The sequence below is a fragment of the Cebidichthys violaceus genome, unplaced genomic scaffold, assembly GCF_023349555.1.
Source record: "Cebidichthys violaceus isolate CVI_PGR_0920_01 unplaced genomic scaffold, fCebVio1.0.p SCAF_1, whole genome shotgun sequence".
Classification (NCBI taxonomy): domain Eukaryota; kingdom Metazoa; phylum Chordata; class Actinopteri; order Perciformes; family Stichaeidae; genus Cebidichthys; species Cebidichthys violaceus.
Genome location: NW_027176262.1, coordinates 13,683,564 through 13,704,355, shown reverse-complemented (window position 1 = coordinate 13,704,355; position 20,792 = coordinate 13,683,564). Strand labels below are relative to the sequence as shown.

At 40.6% G+C, this 20,792-nt stretch overlaps 1 protein-coding gene across 1 annotated transcript; it reads right to left on the bottom strand.

Annotated features, from left to right (window-relative positions):
• Window positions 1–19,916, bottom strand: LOC137880368 (collagen alpha-1(XXVI) chain). Its single transcript, XM_068721745.1, has 14 exons — window positions 19,485–19,916; window positions 19,158–19,280; window positions 18,739–18,842; window positions 8,275–8,336; window positions 8,019–8,145; window positions 7,110–7,190; window positions 6,883–7,011; window positions 4,531–4,599; window positions 3,909–3,961; window positions 3,759–3,821; window positions 3,294–3,329; window positions 3,184–3,228; window positions 3,026–3,110; window positions 1–2,390 (listed from the first exon to the last, which is right to left on the bottom strand). Exons 1-14 carry the CDS (start codon window positions 19,658–19,660, stop codon window positions 2,251–2,253), a joined length of 1,293 nt encoding a protein of 430 aa, XP_068577846.1. The 5' UTR covers window positions 19,661–19,916; the 3' UTR covers window positions 1–2,250.
• Between the last annotated feature and the right edge of the window lie 876 nt (window positions 19,917–20,792).

Here is a 20,792-nt window from a genome sequence, read left to right as displayed (position 1 = left end):
TGTTGTGACTTTAATCTTACTTCAATAATGATCACAGATAAATATCTGCTGAGCACGGTGTCTCGCAAATGAAACAGCAAAGCACACCTGAACATTGTTTACTATTAAAGATAATGGAACATGCACAATACACAACAAAACAGTATTTAAAAAGTAGACTCTATAACACATGATAATTGGTTTAGAAACAACAGACGGATCCATGTCTTTTCTGGTAATGATGGTTCAGGGAAAAGTTTGACATATTGGTTTGCTTTCTCGCTTGGATTGAGAATCAATACCACTCTCGAGTCTGTTTGGTAAAAGTAGCAGCTGGTTAGCTTAACTCAGCACACAGACTGGAAACGGGGAAACAGCTGAAGGAGAAAAAAGAAAATTGCTTAGTTTTCTGAATTAACAGGATTATTATTTTAGAATTGTGAGAAAGGTTTTCATTGGAGAAAAAATATCTGCTCTGAATTTTGATAACTCAAAATCCCAGGAGAAGCTCTCATTTACTTGAGAGCTCGATTTCATGGAAGCAAACATGTCCTGTCTGTTTAGTTTAAACATGATGGCAACTGAGGCACAATTGCCTGATTGTCTCTTGAGTCCCTACGGAGCCAGCCTGAATGCATCTTATATATATATATATATATATATATATATTACTTAAAGACACAAGTATCTCCCAATATCTCAAATCCAAACCAAGATAAAAAAAAACAGGGCAAACATTTTTTTTCTCTAGCGAATGCAGTGAGCCTCTGTAGCCTGGCTCTTTCTGAAGTTACAATAAATCGGGACGATTGTTCTGACTTGGGAGTGACGCATATTTCCAAAAGGGTTTCCACCACTCATAAATTCATAGTCACAACAAATAACTGTCCTTAAATGGCTTCCTATATTGTGTTACATATTAGTAGCAGTAAATAAACAAGTGAAACCATATACTCACTAACCATTTATAATTCCTTTAAAATGAGCTGAATTGGTTTACTAGTGTTAACCAATTCAGCCATTTTTACATATAGTTTGTTGACAGTTTCACCTCCAGGTTGCCTGGGAACTGCTCAGAGCCAAGAAATAGTCCAGCACACAACCCACAAAAAATGGCAGATTATTGTTCATAGGCTTTGATTTTTATACATATTGAACAAATGATATATCAGATCATCATTGATGAGCTTTAGAGGTGCTGGTGGTTTGATTTTGTTGTTGGAGCCAGGCTAGCTGTTTCCCCTTGTTTCCAGTCTTTGTGCTAACCTTCTAACTGGCTCCGGTTTCATATATACAAACATGAGAGTGGTATCAATCTTCTCATCCAACTTTCCGCAAGAAAACAAATAAGCTTATCTCCCAAAACTATTCCCTTTTCACATGAACCTTGTAATGGAGATACCAAAGCTTGAACCAGGAATGGTCCAAGCTTTGTTCAGAGACCAACAGGCTTGGTCTCTCAGAGACGTATTGTACAATAATCATATCAGCATGGAGACAAATCTCAGAGGCAGTTTATGAAGAAGTCAATGTAATCCAGTTTAGTGCTCCATCAGCCAGTCGCGCAAAGGTGCACTGGAGCCGAGCAGGGATTGCCGTTTCCGGGCCAAAACTCAACTGCTTAAGCATCTCCTCCTCTTGCTTTCCAGATGTGCGCTCTCCAGATGCTATTTCACCTAACTTTATTTTAAGCAGATACTCTTGGCAGCCTGTCATGTCTTACCTCAGCTTTAACAAGGCGAAGCAACCAGAGAGAGACCGAAAGATGAGAAAGGAAGAAATATGGTTGACAGGCTAACACACGATGAACTCCGAAGTCGATCCAAGAATGTGTTTGACACTAAATACTATATTTTGGGTCCAGCTCTTGGGAACTCACATTGCAGCCGGAGGAGATTTGCAACATCAGCTAAGGAGACTGATGTGTTTACTGGGCAGTCTGTTATCTGAGGAATGAAAGATGCCAAAACCCTCATAACATTTTATGAGATAATATTTCATGGTGCAACATTGTACAAGTGCTGCTGATAAGGTTATGTAGACTAAGAGCATACAGCAACAGGGTCAAAAAAAGGCTCAATAAAGCCTTTCATGTGGATGAAATGCTCAACATCTCTTTGTTTTATACAGCTGTTAAAAGACTGATAAAAGAGTTAAAAGACTGGAATAATATGAGAAACATGGTATAAACAAAAAGGTGTTTGTTCAGTCAATCAAGATTTGCCACATCCGTCACAATTATACACATAAATACAAAATTAGGCTAAACCCTTAAAGGGGAGTTCGTCTTAGTCTCCACCCCGGTACTGGAGCTTGAGGAGGGTTCTGAACAGGCTCAAGTCGCTTGGTCTTTGTGGCAGAGAAAGACAGGGAGTCCGAAATGCTGCCAAATCCAGATCCTTCAGAGTTCTCTGTGTAAAGACATGAAAGACAAGAAAAACAACATGGTAAAAAATATTTGTCTTTAAATACTGCCAATAATCTGACATTTTGGCAAATTTTTTATTTGTTTTCTGCAGGAGAGTTAGATGAGTAGACCAATACCACTCTCATGTCTGTTTGTTAAATATGAAGCTACAGCCAGCAAACTGGAAATAAATGGAAACAGTTAGCCTGGCTCTGTCCGAAAGTAACAAAATACTTTTACCAGCAACTCTAAATCTCACTGATTAACACGTTATATCTCGTGCGTAAAATCAACTTTTATGTGACTATTTTTTGGCGGGGAGCAGTAACCTCCTGGTTGCCTGGCAACTGCTCTGAGCCAAGAAATAGTCTGGCACACAACCCACAAAAAACGTCAGATTGTCATTCATACACTTCGTCTTTTGTACAGATATGTCAGATCTTAATTGGTGAGCTTTAGAAGTCAGGCTAGCTACTTCTTTGTGCTAAGCTAAGCTAGCTGTAGCTGCTGGTTGTGGCATTACATTTTGAGAGTGGTATCAATCTTCTCATCTACCTCTCTGCCAGGAAGCGAATGAGCATATTTCCCCAAGATGAGGCCTGGAAAAACATTTTCCTCGATCTATGTTTTTCTCCTCACCATGAACGCCAATCATGTGCTCCAGGATAAGGACCCTCTCGGCCAGGATCTTCAGGGCCTCCCTGAGCTGCTGCACAGCCTCGCCCTGGATAACACCACCATAGTTTAGGAGAGTTTTTCAAATGAGGTCAGGAGGAAAAGATAATGATGTCTCTTACCTCATTCAAGCCTTCTCCTGGCTCTCCTTTTGGCCCGGGTGCTCCCTGTAAAAACAGAGTTAACTAACCTGTGTGTATAAGTGTGTGTGATGCAACAACCTTAAACTTACTGATAGGCCCTGTTCGCCTGCTACACCTGGAGTGCCCTGGTAGAGAGAGAACAGAGAGAAAAAATTAGGACTCCTGCTCGCTCACACATTTCACCGGCTTGCATTCTATATCCCTCTGTGCTAATCTACCTCTTCACCACATCTCCAATCTTAAATCATGCTAGGAGAGGAAGAGGATCAAGTTTAAAGACAGAGGCCCACTAGAGAGCCGGATAAAAGAGGGGACCCGACATGGCCGCCCTGATTAGTGAGGCCTGGCCTTGGACGAAACCGAAAGACCGAGAGAGGAGGATTAGTCACAGCTCGGAGTGAGTCTTTGAAGAAAAGCTTGTACACCTTTAATGTATTGGAGATTGCATTACAGCTAAAACCATTTACAAAACATAGAACAAAAACTATTTTGATGGTTCATCAGACTAAAATATGTTCAGCCAGCCTGCTAATCTAATAACGAAGCAGCCTCACCCTTTCTCCTGGATCTCCTTTAGGCCCTGTAACCCCAGGCATGCCTTGGAGGCCCTCCTTGCCCTTATGTCGATAAAACAGAAGGACGTGTATCAATGATGTCGGTCATACATTCATATTGTTTATTGATCAACAGATTCAGATACTGACATCTCGTCCCAACAGGCCTGGTAATCCTGCAGGTCCTCTCAGTCCTGGAGGCCCTGCAGCGTCATTCACAAAAGCATTCACACATGAGGGAGATAAATGTCAAATGTTTGGCTCTGACTATTGTGCAATGTCAAAATTAAACTCAGTAAATTTAACACTGTTCAATTTAATTCAATTATACGCTGGTGAGAGAGATTTTTCAGGTTTTACTAAATAAACTTTGAATGCCTGTGTTCTTAATGTTTCACTTAAATCTTTAAATTAAGAGGCTTTAACAATGTTTTCACACAACAAAGTCACATATATATAGTTTGCATCTGCTTGTACCAGTGTTTTATTGAATCAATACAAGACTCATATTGAATTGAATTCAAACAATTACTTCTTTGTTGCAACACATTTATATCAAATAGAAAATGATTGTCATTGTGTCAAAGTGTCTTGTGTTTCTTCGGGTGTATTGTTCTGTAAATAAGCTTGATATATTTTCTGTTCTTGCAAGTTTGGGGATCTTGACTGGGAATTAAAATAAAGTTTTGTGAGTTTGAGTTTGTCATACATTTGTAATGATAGACCCGTTCAAGAGGTCAAAAATATGACAGGAAACAGCTTATATTCGTACCTGAGGGGCCGAGGGGACCAGTTGGACCAGGAGGCCCGACTATGATCTGATGAGCAGGAAGATTCTCCTCTGGGGAAAACAACAACACAAGTTTACATGAAAGGTTTAATTTAATCTTTGCACAAAAGACAACAGAGACTGTAACGACAGGTTAGAAAAATAAAATGAATACCAATGTATATTTAGGGGGTCCAATAACCTTAATTGTGGAATCAACTGAATAATCAAAAAAAAATTGGCGAAATTGGCTAAATCTCCATGACTACATTGTTGCTGGCGGCCAAAGCTCTAACAGTGAATTTTTTAGCTCCACAGACAAAAATGATGGCATGAAGTAGATTTATTGAAACTCTATAACATCTTTACGGGATAACTATCACAAAAGAAAAGATGGTGTCAATTTGATGCCAACATTTAACATTGTTTGTTAAAATGTTCCTCCTGCTGGTAAGCAAAAACTACTCTTTGCTAACATTCCATCTGTCTCTAAACGCTGAAATGCATCTTGATCTCTAATGAGCTGCATTAAATACAGACGTAAATGCACCAAAAAGAAAATAAGGACTCACTGAAACCCGATTACAGTCACACTGATGAACAGAATTGCATATCTCAAATAACTTGCATGAGGTTTTGTTGTTTTTCCTGGCAGATGTTGTCGAATTAGCAGGCATGCAAAATCAAAAGTCACTTGTGATGCATTTCAGACACAATTGGATATAAGATCTGCCGCTGCTGCTGTTACAGACTTTGTTTGCGGTGATATTTCCTGTTCATGTCTATTAAATCTTTGTTTCCAATATGCCTTTCAAACAGCTGTTTGCTGCATCCATCCATGTACTTATACTGCTGGGGCCTCAGCCTGAACCTCAAGGGTGGGATCCTTCAGACATCAAGGGCCACCAGTCAAACTACAGAGTTTCATCAGCAGTCAACAGTAGGATTAAATCCAGTAACAGCTGGTCGATCTAAAAGAGCAGTAAACACTTGGACATAATCTAGGAGGTGGAAGTTGTGCCTTGTTCTCAGCATGTAGTTTATTTTAAAGTATGCTTGTAGGTATAAATTTTGTTTTCAACCACACCACACTTCCTCTCCACTTCAACATATGCTCCGAGTCAATGTTCCCCCATGTTGAGACAGCGTTGTTACATTATGGCTACAGTCCACAGAAAGGGTCTAGAAGGAGCAGATTTCCCTCTGGAACTAATTTTCTAATGTTACAGTCTCCTCGAGCCTGGCTGCCTCCCCGAGAAACTCCACATGAGTGGCAGACTATCTCCTCCTTCGTTCATAGCTAGCCCGGATTTTGGCTCTGGGCCGCGGCCTGTTCCCCCAAACGCAGACTGTTGTGCTGACAGCTAACAAATTAGGCCTGATTTACAGCCAGTTGGCCCCCCTCAGCTTACATGGTCCCACAGACCCAAATCTACATAGTTCCAGACCCGCAGACACAGTTCTGGGCTCAGAGAGGCAGACACAGCCAAAAGCCTAATCAGAGCCAGAAGTCTCCATGAGGTAATGATTACAGCATGGACTTCTGCTGCCTCCCTGTGGTGAAACCTAGGTTTTAAACGTGAGCGACAGAACATTTGCACCGACATATTTCAAAGGATATGAAAAGTTAAAGTTTCAAATAATGACAAATCAAATATTTTCATGTTTAGCACTTTATATATGTATTTTTGAGGTGTAGACAAAAGAGGTGACGCTGTATTAAACTGGATAACACAAATGAAAAATGTCAAAAATTTCCAAATAATTCTGTCATTAAAAAAACAACACACCTGAGCTAATCTTATTATATAATTATTTTAGCTCATATTTAGTTTTTGGCTCCATTGTTGGTGATGGTGTTAAATAAGGTTGCAGTAAACAGTGGCTCAGAGGCAGCAACACACACGGAAACTATTAAACTAAATCTAAACCAGAAACAATACTCTCCCCATTATGCTGAAAGCTAAAGACACATATTGCTTACTTAAACACTTGGTAAAAGCTACAATATGCTCTGTGCTTCCACCTGTGCCCCTTTTAAACCAATTTCCATACATAGCAACCCATCTGGTCTGGGTTTGTGTTCTGCCTGACACAATGATTGCAAAGAGAACAGGATGAACATAATGTACGAGATTAAAGTGAGTGTTTGAAAGCACACGATTCATCAAAACAGACCTGTGGTTTTGGCATCAACTCGGACAATGCTTGAATGGTTTTACAATTGTTTTTGTGTCAGAATTCAACCATGTGTGTAAGATCGACTTCTATTACGTTCTTATTTCAGGCCATCTGGGACAATTTAGCCCAAAGTTACTGTAAAAGAGTGAATTTGAAGGGAACTAGTCCGCTAACCTTGATCGTCCACGTGAAAAACATCACCGCGCTCTCGTACAGAAGAGGAGCTCGGCCCTGGAGGACCCGGTGGGCCAGGAGGGCCGGGGACCCCTATTAGTCCTGCTAGACCTCTGTCCCCCTTTGGTCCTGAGCACCAAGGTAAAACACAAAACACAATTAATCAATCAATCAAGTTAAACAGGCGTTGTTTGTTTTTCTGATGACCAGGTCTGATGATATTTTACCGGTGGGTCCGGGGAGGCCTGCTCTTCCAGCCGGACCCAGAGGTCCAGCAGAACCTGGAAGCCCTGGTGGTCCGATGGGCCCTGGAGAACCAAAAAAACAAGAGACAGTCAGAGTCAAATGTTCACTTAACACATCAAGAGGAAAGCAACTCAACTTATGAAAGCAAACTTTAGGTGTGGGGTTTGAAAGAAGTCTAATAAAAGACACTATTGATTTGCATGATTGGAAATGTAGGTTTTTTTCCAGATTGACTCATACCAGCAACTTAGAGTCAGGATATCTCAGTCTCAGCTGCCTAAACTTTCACCTTTTTATTGTTGTTATTTTAAATGTCTCGCCCAAAAATCCCCCTACTTTATGGAAGTGCAATCCTAAATTAGGGGACCACTTTAACCTCCTTACCGCATCTCAGCACCTATAAAATAAATAGGTGAAAAATAAATAAAATGTCTAGTCTATTTCCAAACATACACCAAAATTCTAGCAGCACAAGACAATAATCTATCCATCTAATCTGTGTTGCTGTGGGCCAAAAAGTACATATTTTATCTCATAATTATGTGTCAAACTTTCTAGAATGAGCACAGCCAGCCAAATAAATCCAGGACCCACATTTTAATCATTTAAATATATGATTAATGGGTGTAAATTGCCTTATGTACAGTATGTTATTCCAGCAAACTTCATCAGAGGCTTGATTTAAATAGCAGTGGACTATTCCTTTAATCCTATCTGAATATTGAAACTACAATTACTGTTGATTAATCTAAATACATACATTAAGATAGCAACAAAACAGGTTTGCTTTGTACACTTTGTTTTTGTGCCTCTTTTTTTTTACAGACATTAAAACTTCAACATCTCCACCACATCTTTCAGAAAGCTTGTTTTTCATGATGAGTTGTCACCTGGTAGCAGGTATGATGGCGGTCCAACAGGAGTGGGTTGGGGAGCGACCACCTCGTTGTCTGTTGAGCCCTCTGGTAAACTGCTGGCTGTCGGCAGGGATGAGCGTCCCTCCCCAAACAGCTTGATCTGGAACAACAGAAGAAGATTTCAGATACATCTGCACTCTGGTGTGTACAAAGTAATCTGTGTACAAATGTGTACAATCCCTTCAAATAACTCATAGGATAAAGACAGGCTTATGGTGATCCTTGTTACCTTTGATTCAATGGCATTTATTCTGCTGTTCATGTCAATGAAACTGGTACAGTTCAAACACTCTGTAAGAAAGAAAGACAGACAAGGATGAGTTCAGTTCCTGGGCATACATGATTCTTCTTCTTCTTCTTCTTCTTCTTCTGCATCTGTTTTTCCCTTTCCTTCTTGCCTTGTCTCTTTCATCCCTGTTTCTTTTCATCATCCTGGCACCATCAGTAGTTTCTCTCTATCTCACACTGAGCAGGTCAAGCCAAGATACACAAGAACCATCAAACCAACCGTAGAAATTTATTAGGCATTCCTCCTCAAATCCTATAACTCACTCACACAATAAATATTTTCAGACCTCACATGAAATTCTCTCTGCCTCTGTCACACACAAGCCTGGTGCACACCTGCTTGTCTCTTGACTCAGCATGTTTTCTGTCAGTCTGCCAATCACACCCTCCTTCAGATACCAAAACCATTAACTGTGTGTATAGCAAATGGAAACACAAACAACACACACACACACACACACACACACACACACACACACACACACACACACCTCCATTCACATGCTTTCACTATCATGCCCACATGTCTATGAGAGAAATGTGCTTTACAGACACAATGTCTTTATGGTCCCATATTTTATATTTTTTTCACTGTCAACAAATCCCAGAAATAGACCAAAATACAGACATTCACTATTGTTATAAACACATCAATGACTACATTATTATTAATTTTGAGTGGTGTTTCTGTCCACCTGATAAATGTAAGTCCAACATTCCCTCTCTGTTGGCTGTTTCTAGTCTCTAATATCTGGTTAGTCGCTAACAGTATCAGACCGCTGCTTGGTGCCTGAGCAGCTATATTTTTGCAGAAAACCACACTGAATAGAATGGTGAGAGTGACCCAAAACAGTAGCAGTGGCTGTAAAAACCATTAACATGCACAGCAGCTGGATTCTAACGATATTACCAGATCAGACATCACATCAGTAATGTGTTTGAACCACAGTGGTTCAGATCAATCAGCGTCCTGTGAGGAGTTACTGGCAGCTCTCCGGGCGTGGTTTAGGTGTGTGTGACACGACACGGAGAGGCGACTGTTCGTACAACAAATATAATGTATCAGAACTGGAGAGAATTTCTTCATTGAAAGAAGAGCAAAGAACAGCACTGAGGGCTTTTCTCGATGATAAATATGTTTTCGTTCATCTCTAGACTGGTTTTTGAAAGTGCCTTCCCTTTTCGAAACAGTTTCCAATGAGGTTCTGTGTAAAGTTAGTTCAACCAAAACAATGAGCTGAAATAAACTGAAACTCTTTAGACTCCAGACTTAACCTTTAAAAAAACAGCATTAACACTTATTTCAGCCCCTTTTTGCTTATTTTCAGGTTTCTTGTATTATTTTTTTGTGTCAGCACCTGCTGCTGAAATTCTTGTTTGCCAGTGACTTTCTGTGTTATCTTTAGTCTGTTTTGAACACTTCTGTCAAATTATACCATTCTAGCTACAACTAAACCGCAGACACCTACACAATCCTCTCTCTGCTACAATTGTTGATGCTTTACTTGAGCTGTGATTTAAAATCCAAAACACAGACACTTTTATAGAAAACCCCAGTATCTGCTCTAAATGTGAGCCTTCCTCTGGTCTATGGCTCATAAGAAGTGTGGAATGTCAGCTGTCAGTCCCACAGACGGGACCCACCCACATTGTGGTCATAGCAGGGAAACCAGAACGAGGAACAACTGGTGCTCATAAATAACTTACAACAGAAATGACCCAAACAGCTTTGGTTTGCCTAAATCAGAGTCTCTGACCGCGACACGCAGGGTGCTAATGGCAGCAGCTGAGGTTTCTGCTTCACTGAAGTAGGACTGGGAGAATGTCTGTACCGTGTCTGTGTGTGTGTGTGTGTGTGTGTGTGTGTGTGTGTGTGTGTGTGTGTGTGTATGTACAATCATGTACATCCAGTCCAGTGGTGTATCAGTCTGCGTGGGTGTGGTTTCTCTCAATGCCTCGTTTCAAACAAAATCTTGAACCTCCCTGTTGGAGCGCAGCCACAAACGGAAACAACAATCAACAGCTTGACCCAAATACACATTCCTCAGGATACATCAACACAAATACCGAGAGCTGTTCAACTGCAGAGTACAAAATGACCCGACATGAGTTTGTTGTGACTGGCTGTACTGAGGTTTCTTCAGTGACTACACAAAAGGACATCAAAGCACAACAGCAAGATTGTGGGCAATCATGGGCTCCACAATGTGAGAGGACTGATGAGTTGATTTGCCTTCATCTCCTCCACAGTTATTCATCATCAGCCTAGAGGAAGTCTCCACCCTCTGACACACTCTTTCTCTGTTATGTGCAGTACATCAATCTGCGATGCATTCCAACAATTCGGTTATGATGTGATGACATTTAGTTTTTACAACCTAACATAAAATATGTATACATCCTTTCGGAATGCCAATGTCGGTCTGTGAGATCCACTACTGTGGTTCAGGCTGAAATATCTCAACAACTATTCAATGGAATTTGTACAGACATTCATAGTTACCAGAGGATGAATCCTGAAGATTGTGGTGCTCCCCTACATTTTTCTTTGACACTACTGGTTGACATTTTAGTTTTTCAGTTAAATACTTGACAACTATTGGAGGAATTGTCATGAAATGTAGGGCAGATATTCATGGTGCCCAGAGGATGAATCCTCCAAACTTTGGTGATTCCTTAACTTTTCATTTATCATCAGGTCAAAATTTCACGTCAGGACTCTCTACCTCCTAAATATCGACATGTTAGCATCTAATATGTGAGCATGTTAGCACGCTGAAGTTAGCACAAAGCACCGTCGCTCTACCAACATTCTTTTTACCCACTTTCACTCAACCTTTCAGTAAACTTCAGAGAACTTTTCAAACGTATATGGAGAGAGTGATTGTGCACCTTCACTCAAAATGCATCATGTCTGCTTTGGTCAATTGACAACAAAATAAGCAACGCTGCCTTGTCCATGATGGTTTTCTGCTCTGTGAGGCTACGCTATGTCCACTGCTAATGAGCTAACTTGTTTGAACCTCATCTGTTGTCCAATGAGAGCCAGAAATAAAACCAGCCATATCGTAGTATGTTATAAATACAAGCCACAAGAAAACACCACAACTGAGTCAATCTACCAGAAATGTGAACCAGAGCAAAACAACGGTGTTTTCTTTTTTTCAAGGTGGCAGGCAGGATTCCTGTGTTTGCAGTTGGAATTTAATTATAGTTAGAAAACCAAACTTCCGCTGTGCTTGAGCTGATGTTTAGAACGGTACCGCAGCTATCGAGTCTGTTTGGATCCATAATTACACCATGGCAACATAAGACATGGTTATTTTTCTTGGATTGCTCTCAGCTCATGGGAAAGATTCAGAATTGTGTTGTCTTTAGTGAAGCCAAATAAACAGAGAGAATTGGGAACTTTTTCTGCTCCAAAGAGATTGGAAGGAAGGATTTGAGCAGGTTTTCAACTATACAGATGCGACAGCTTGTCTGATGCTATTGGAAATTCACTGACAAGTATGCCAAGACTTATATTTTGTCAATTAAAATATTTTACTCTTTTTTTATTCACATGAAAAACATAACAAATGCAATATCACAAGACAAGTAAAATATTAAAATTATGCATAATGCATTTAACAAAAATATCAGATTTCTGGGTAATACACCATGCAAAAGTATTAGACATCCATAAATAACACGATACGAAAGTAAAGCTGACGTTAGTCTTGTGAGATAAGCAGTGTGGCGATGACAAATAAGAGACTATAGCAGACCTCAGGAGGTGAAGCGCAAGAGTGTAAAAAAGATTAGAATCTTTTGGAAGATAGATCTTAATTCAAACATCAGTAGAAACCAAAACAAAGAGCATATTTCATCTCAGCAAACTGCAAAAACATTGACTTGTTTGATGAATCATCCCTTCCTTTATTGTGTGATCTACAGTACAAGACTGCACAGGATAATTTGGCAAGAGTGTAAGTCAGACTGTGGGCATCATCGGTTGAGACAGCTACATTTCCTACATTAGACCTGGATATAGATCAAAGAAATCATTCAGTTTCTCATAGTTTTTTGTACGCACACACACACACACACACACACACACACACACACACACACACACACACACACACACACACACACACAGAGACAGACAACCACAAAATAAGCCATGACGTACACAGCTGTGGACAGTCATTTTCATTGCCACTAAACACTGTCTGTATTAGTGAGCAGGACGGAAGGGTGATGTATTGAAACATCTTCTGGACCATCTTAAGAGTTGCTGTCACGTCCCCAAGATACACAGACAAGTGTGTGCCCAGTCTGTGAGCTGTGTGTGTGTGTGTGTGTGTGTGTGTGTGTGTAGACCACAGTCTGCCTCCAAGAACTGGCTTTGTCCCAGGAGCCTGTTGTGTGTCGGCCCCAGCCAGCAAGTGGTCAGCTATTGCTGGCATGGAGAACAACTGCCACAGAACACACACACACACACACACACACACACACACACACACACACACACATGCACAGACAGACACACACACTCCTACTGTCACAAACTCTCTCACTCACTAAATTACACACCCATTTTGACCACAGTGGCTGGTGGAGGACGGTGAACTTGGCTTTTTTTTTTTTTTTTTTTTTTACAACCAATATGTCTAGTCCACAGTGGGACCATTTAACATTTTTCACCATGATGCCAGCGGACAGGCCACACAGCATTTCTTTAAACTGAAGCTTTGAAACATTCAGCAAGTAAGAAATACTTGGCAATTAATGGAAATTCCCATTACATTTGATGCATGGGGCCAATATTTCATGCACAACAAGATACAGCCAATGACTAAATAATGGACTTCAGAACCACAATGAGGTGCCATTATTAATCTCACATTCCTCCTTGCAAAATGTTGCTTCATGACAGGCGTGACCATGAAACAATGACAAACTGAATCTCTTCCAATACACCTAATTCTCTCTCATTCCCTCATGCGGGCAGAATGCATGCAATCGTCCTGCAGCACCGTCCACTACACAATTGCTCCGATGTTGAAACAATGGCTACACATCAGTCACAGTTAGAGATGGATGGCCCTGCTGGTGCACAGACATACAGTCATCGTGATGCTATGAGCTGATGTTGTGTGCATTCAGTGAAGAAAGACGGGGATCGGCTGAAATAAAGGCAGCATTTTTCAAATTCAGCGGTTTCCGAAATGGAAAGAGGAATTCAGAGAAATATCTAACTGTCGGATAGATTGTCATGAAATTTGTTTTAACATTTTTGATCCCCAGAAGATGAATCTGACTGACTTTGGTGATCTCCTGACTTTTCATATTGTCCCAATAACGATTAGATGAATTGCTATGAAATTGTACACTTTCCCTCCAATGCATTCATCGGGTCTAAATCTATCTTGTATTTTGGTGAATGACCAAATACATGAAAAAAACTGATGACATTCCCTGGAGTCTCAGCTTCACTTTGTGTTTAGTTAGGATGAAATGGTTACATACCTGCATATTAACATAGTTATTAAGAGCATGTTACAGCGCTGTTAGCATGGCTGTAGACTTGTAGTCTTCTTTGTATTTTTTCATGCACATCTTTGCACTAGTGGTGATAAGAGAAGCCACCACAAACAATATTTGCTTGTTTTCTTTTACCAAAAATAAGACCTAAACACCCTTACACATTAACAGGCAGAGCTCCTAGCCTGTCTTGACTAGAGACAGCAAAAACCTACAGATAAATACATTAACCTTCATGGAAACGTGGCTTTGATTAACCTCAGAAAACTTTTTCAGGAACTCAGGAACTTTACCTGCTTTACTTTGCATAAACACATGTGTGGAGTTGCAGACAGAAAGATAGAGAGACACATGGAGGCAGGAAAACCGATGATAAGCTGATGACAGAAATGAAAAACTACAGAAGGAGCATGAACAGGGCGTCATCCATCAGGCATATCAGACCAGCACCAGGAACAGCTGAGCTATCCCATAGCCCCCAACAGGTCAAAGGGTAGAGTTTGACCTTTATCTGAGCACAGCCAGGGATGTAACAGAGACATCAGTCATATCCTCACTCTGCAGAGGTTGCAGTCTGTAGGAGCACATGTGGGATATGGTTCTGTTTTATCACTTTACTCCAAGGAGAGGAGAGCGGCAGATCTAAAGGAAATAGGAAGTTAGGAAAGTGGAAAGCAGCAGGGACTATAGAAGATAAAGAGCCCGGCAGTGGCAAGAAAAAGCAAGGGCAAGACAAGGATAAACGAGCCAAGGGGATGAGAGCAGATGGTAAAATGGAAAAATGGAAGTAATCAAAAGGTTTCAAATAGCCAGTGTTCTAGATAATCCCTCCAACGGTGGGTTTAACACACTTCCTCCTCATTCAGCTGCAGAGGGGAAACAGTGACTCTAGCAACATCATAGCTTTAGCATTAACAAATTAGCACAATTGACATTCTAGATTTTAGGCACCTTTTCACTTCTTTAATGAAATTCATTGTTAACTTCCCTAAATACAATCCTGTGCTGTCACACCCAGCATTAAACTTTGTTAAACTTCTTCTGCTGAGCTTTTGCATGAGATCAAAGGCCACCGCACTCATCAGGGAAGGTCCTGGATGAAGCTCCCTCACACACAGACGTTACCCACAATCCCTAGTGTTAATTCGATGTATGTGTGCAGATGGGTGCTGGGGGGTGCTGCTGTGATGGAGCAGGGAGGAGGGGTGCAGGGGCCAACAGCAGGGAAATTATGAACACATTTCTCCCAAATGTGTTCCATGCCGTCATGTGTTAGCACAACTCTGCTGAAAGCAAAATGTAAATCTTGAGATGCACTGTACACAGCCAGCACAAACCCGAATGTCAAAAATATTGAGGGGTCAGGGTGTCAACGAAATGTATTCAGAAAACACCCACTTTCCATTAGCAAACACACAAAAATTCAAGCTTTGCGACCAGCTCGGCCTTAGCAGTCTGGCCACGAGCTCCGTGATATTCCAGAATGCTTTAAGATTCCAGAATGCTTTAAGGCTAAGGACAAAACACGAGGCCCACACTAACGCAGGGAACACTCTAGAGGACTTGTGAAGGCCAAAAGCAACTGTGAAAATACTTGCCATTCGTCTTTAATGAGTGATTAATTTAAGCAGATCAAACGCCAGCATTGCTTTTTCAGATTTGTGCATATTATTGTTACTGATATAATTATTTTCTCAGTTAATGGGTGTAAAGAAATTCAGAAAATAGTGATGGATGTCTACAGCAATTTTCTAAAGCCAAAGACAACATATTTAAAATACTTGTTTTCGTCAAATATTCAGCCTAGTGTCACAATAACACAAATAAATGCAGAACATCCTCACAATTGAGTGGCTGTAGGAGAGCAATCATTAACAATTGTCTAAATAGTAGGCCAATAATTTGTATGTTCATCGACTGATCGATTAATCGCATAATCATTTCAACTCTTAACATTGATGAAACTGTGAAGCCTCCATTTGGGGTTATTTTCAGGGAAGAGACAAGAAAGTTGAATCCTAAACCCAACATACCGTGATAATGTGTGCATTGATACCAATGCAGATTTGGCCTATATATTTGTCAAAACAAGGAATAATGGTAAGAAAAGAATAAACCATGAGAGTGAGGCAGAAAATGACTCAGAGTTTTGAAAATGAAAACAACAGGAGTGTGTGCAGAGGTGAGAGAAACAAGCATATCCTCAACTTACACGGACTTCACTTCGACTCTAGCCCTCTTCATGTGCCCTGTCTTTACGTCTGTGAGGGCCTCTGAAGTGGAGCCAGAACCCCATCAAACTAAAGCCAGAGGTGATGTCATCTTCATTGGTTAAAGCTGTCCTCTCTCGCTCTGATAAAACAGCTGGCTCAAAGCCTCCACTGCAGCAGTTTTCACAGAGCTGCATGCACAATGTTGGCTGAGTGACATAAAGACACAGGGATGAATGCAACATGAAATTGTCCATGATTAAAGAAATAGGTCAACATTTTGGGAATTACTCATGTTAACTTTCTTGCAGAGAGTTGGACGAGAAGATTGATTCCAATCTTTTGTCTGTGCAGTAAATATGAATCAATAGATGATTAGCTTAGCTTAGCATAAAGACTTGAAACAGGGGGAAACAGCTAGCCTAGCTCTGTCTAAAGCTAACAAAATCTGTTCACCAAAACATTATATCTTGTTTGTTTAATTTCAGACCAAAACCAAAGTTTAAAATTGCCAAATTTTGTTTTTTTGTGGAGTTATTACTATAGGACTAATTCTTCCCCAGGAGCAGTGACTTCTCTGAGGTCTCTATGCTCCCTCAGAAGTTCTAAAACACGATGCATACCTTCCCCTCCAATAAGCAATCGAAACAAGACAGTTGAAATCAAATAGAAACATGTCTGTATTCAACAAGTAACAGCTATCCAGAAATCAAAGCCATGAGGGTGACGTACTGAAAATGACCGACCTATAAATTCTTTGAACCATTCCATACAAAGCTGGGGCATAACTTTAAAATGTTCTCATGGTATTATCAACCATTATGTCTAAGGTATTCCATCAATAACTTATTTTTTGTTGTGCAGAGGTTAATCTACATGAGGAGAACCAGTCTCTCTTTTAAAGCAGTCTGATCCTAGCGCAGTCACGTATGTTACGAAGAGCTTGTGGAGGAGTGTCATGCTCATTAATCTCAGTGGGGCCACTTTCCCACAGAACCGGCACTCTGCTTTGCTGCCGTCTGGGCAGCTTGTAGCAGCTGGAGCCCTGTGGGACAGGAACACTCCCAATTACATTTCACGTTCTTCTTCTTCTTCTTCTTCTTCTTCTTCTTCTTCTTCTTCTCTTGCTACACAGCTGTTTCTGCACTGCCAATTCTAACACCTTGTTGTTTCTCGTGCACTGGTCCTAACTTTCTCCCCTCAGTGTTCTCTCTTTCTCTAACCCGGACACACTGCCAGCTCTCCCTCCTCAGTGTGAAGCAGACTGTCGGTGACATCAGCCTCCGTCTTTCAGGTCTCCTCGCCGAGTTGAACGTGGCCTTCTGTTCCGTCTCTCCATATGGAGGCAATTTTCCTCCTGCTCTATAGCCATTAGAACTTGCAAATACATTTCAGCAAACGTTAAATAAACAGCCAGATTGCTTCTTCACACTCCTGCAACCACTTTGGTCTCAAGTGAACCATAATCTCTGGCAGTACAGACTCAGCGGATGTAGTTTTGTGTTAATCTTTGGGTGGAATAATGGTCTCCAAAGGCTTTGTCTGTGTTTATTCCATTAGTATTAATGTGTGTATTCGTAACTTGTGGTAAATCTTGGCCCTCCAAGAGCAACAACGAACCATTTGTGCAAAATGGAACAAGGTGTGGTAATTATGACCAATAAGCAAGACTTGAGGTAACTGTTAATCTTGGACAAATGTGAACCGAGCAGGCCAGTGTTTTTCAATGACACACAAATTGCTGCATTGCCCTGCGACCCCAGAAAATCTAACAGTTACTGAGTGATTTTAATAGAAAACCGTTAAAATAACTCCTCAGCATTTTAAATAACTCTAACAAAGCCAATGCAGCCACATGCATCGTTTTACAGGCATCCACAATGTTTAAAATACAATATGTGAAAACATGTTTGTCAGTGTGGTTGTGAGTAGTGTAAATGTATACATATATGCTGTATATAGCAGAGTTAAGACAGCCCAACTTTAGACCTTCATCCTCCCTCATGGCTGTTTCTACAGGCTGACTGTGGTGTCTCGCCCCTTGGTGAAAATGTTGGTCTTTACTGGGCTGAGAGTCTGCGGTCTATGGTATCCAGGAGCAGCGCTGCCCATCATGAGACCAAGCATACCTCCAACTTTACAAGCTGCTCTGCTGGACATTCCTCTGAGCTTTTGATATAATAGCCATGATGATATTTAGAGAGACAGAAAACTGACTCTGTGCTGTCTACAGTTAACAGAGTGTACATACGCATGTTCAAAGAAAGAAGAGATGCAGAATGAGACAGTCAGTGTTTTCTAATCTCCTTCCAGACACAGATTGCACAGCCGTATAAAGAAAAGGTACAGGATCCCTTTCAACTGCTGCTTTACTGCAATCCGTGCTCCCAAAAGTAATCCAAAACAGGCCTTCAAACTTAATACAAAACAACTTTACAATCATATCAAAAGCCCAACCACTGCACAGAGGCACGATTAGTAAACTACTCGACGACACACCACCAAACATAAAACAAGGCATTGGTGTGGGTAAAGATCTAAAAAGACAGATGAGTTCAGGCAAAACACATGGCTTTCATTTCAGTCCTTGAGAGACTTAGCATCCGACCACATTCGCTTTTACGTCATGCGAAAGAGGGAAAAAAAGGCACAGATTAGACACTCACCTTCTCGGCACTCTTCTCCCACAAACCCTGGGCAGCATCTCCACTCCAGTGCAGTCACTTGCTTATAGGTAACCTTGAAGGACGGCCTGATCAGGGTCCTGTAGCTGCAAAACAGCACAGGGGCATGTATAGTAGCAGAAACACACACATACAAATGCACAAACATGATCAAACCATGCAAATATCAATATCTGATTAATTTTCCTATAGTTTTCCTTTTTTATAAAAGGTTTTTCAACATTTTCAATTTGAGAAATATAGAAAATATGATGCAAAAAAGGGTCCCATGCCTGTGTTTAGAATATGGGATGCCCCACATTCATGACAAGAACAGTAACAGCATCACAGCACAGCTGAAAAAGCTGACAGGAGAAGAGGACTTGGCTGAAGAGGAGCAGATGTGAGGACTCTGAGGGTACCTGATGACTTTGGTGCAGGGTCCGGGCCACCGGCAGCCCTGAAACACTCTCTGCACAGAGGTTTCTGTCCCGTTGGGCACCTGACAGGACACTGTTCGGGAAACAGTATACTGACACCAGTTCCTAAAATACAAATAAAATCGATTTCACACTTATTAATATACTATAGAAGAAATAACATAAACATAATCAATGTCAATAAGACATGTGAACAAAATGTGACAATTTAACAGAGCTGCAGCAAATTTTATTCTGCTAAAGACACAGAATCAGGGTTGTATTTTACGGATTGTGCAGTGAAAATCTCCAGTGTGAACATGTGCTCACCTGAGTTGGGCACGGGACCCGGTACCTGGTGGCCCCGTGCTGCCGCTCTGTTCCGATTTGATGCGCTGTCGCTGCAGAGTGATGCCTGGAAAGTGATAAACAAACCCTGTTCCCAGCGAAGGACAGACGAAAGTTATCCACATGCACAGCACGTAGAGGAACGATAAAGCCATCATCTCCTTTTGACTTATCCCTGACGGAGATATCCTCAGATATACCGACGATTCTCAAGTAAATCCTGAAGTTCTAAATCCCTCTTTGACAGATCTACAGAGTTGGAATGGTGAAAGAAAGCCTAAGAAAACCTCGCTGAAACCATTAATGAGCTGGTCATTTCGTCTGCACGAGGAGAAACACACTGGCCCCCTTAAGAGCCCAACATGAATGACACCCAGCCTCTTACTATAGAATAATGCGGTTTCCTGACGTTTGACATCGTGCCGAGGACTGAGGAGTCAAATATCCAGTCTGCGTAAAAAGCGCGCAATGTGAGGGCTGGAGACGGAGTGCGTAAAAGCGCATCTGTCTGTTCGAAAACCACCCTTGAGTTTTTATATAGGTCTTGTGATATGACTGTGATTGCCAAAAGTGAACTCACGTTCACTGAACTCGGTCTTGGTGTTACTCTTATGTCTATTGTCTCTATTATCCTAACGTCCCGATGATAGAATGAACAATACGTATTAAAGCCTACATAAACCGACGGTAGCCTAACAAAGACGGATATGAGTGAAAACAGTATGATCTTAAAATAATTTATTGTGGTCTTTGTTCGTTTTAATCAGTAACATTACAACAGATACAGTACATTATTACATAATGGAAGACCATTTCATGTTTTTAACGAAACGTTTCATACAAAATTACAAATTAGTGACATTCAAGATTTCACTGAAGTAAAAGTACAAACGTGTTAACAGCTACACGTAAGCGACTTTAAGCATTAGAGTAAACTCTTTTTAGATTTATAGTACCTTTCACAGTTATATTTATTTCCATGATCTATCTATATATATATATATATATATATATATATATATATATATATATATATATATATATATATATATATATATATATATACATACCATATTGGAATACTACTACTGATGCTTTGATAGTAAGCTGTATTTTAATGTGACAGCCGGTGGAAGTGGAGCACATTTGAGCTACTTTAAATACACTTTATATAAGGTTTATTTGGTTTGTATGTATTCTAAAGCACTGCGTCATATTTTGTGATTTTTTTTTTTATTGGCCTCCATATTTAAAAGTGAAATCAAGGTTATTTTCTGGTTTTGTTGGGGA

What these genes read in the sequence shown, in the direction of transcription:
- LOC137880368 (XM_068721745.1), bottom strand. Translation starts at nt 19,660, where the DNA reads ATGATGGCTTTATCGTTCCTCTACGTGCTGTGCATGTGGATAACTTTC. An exon ending in TAAATGCCATTGAATCAAAG is followed by an intron (nt 8,146 to 8,274) that starts GTAACAAGGATC and finishes CTGTTGTTCCAG; the next exon opens with ATCAAGCTGTTTGGGGAGGG. An exon ending in CAGGCCTGTTGGGACGAGAT is followed by an intron (nt 3,822 to 3,908) that starts GTCAGTATCTGA and finishes TATCGACATAAG; the next exon opens with GGCAAGGAGGGCCTCCAAGG.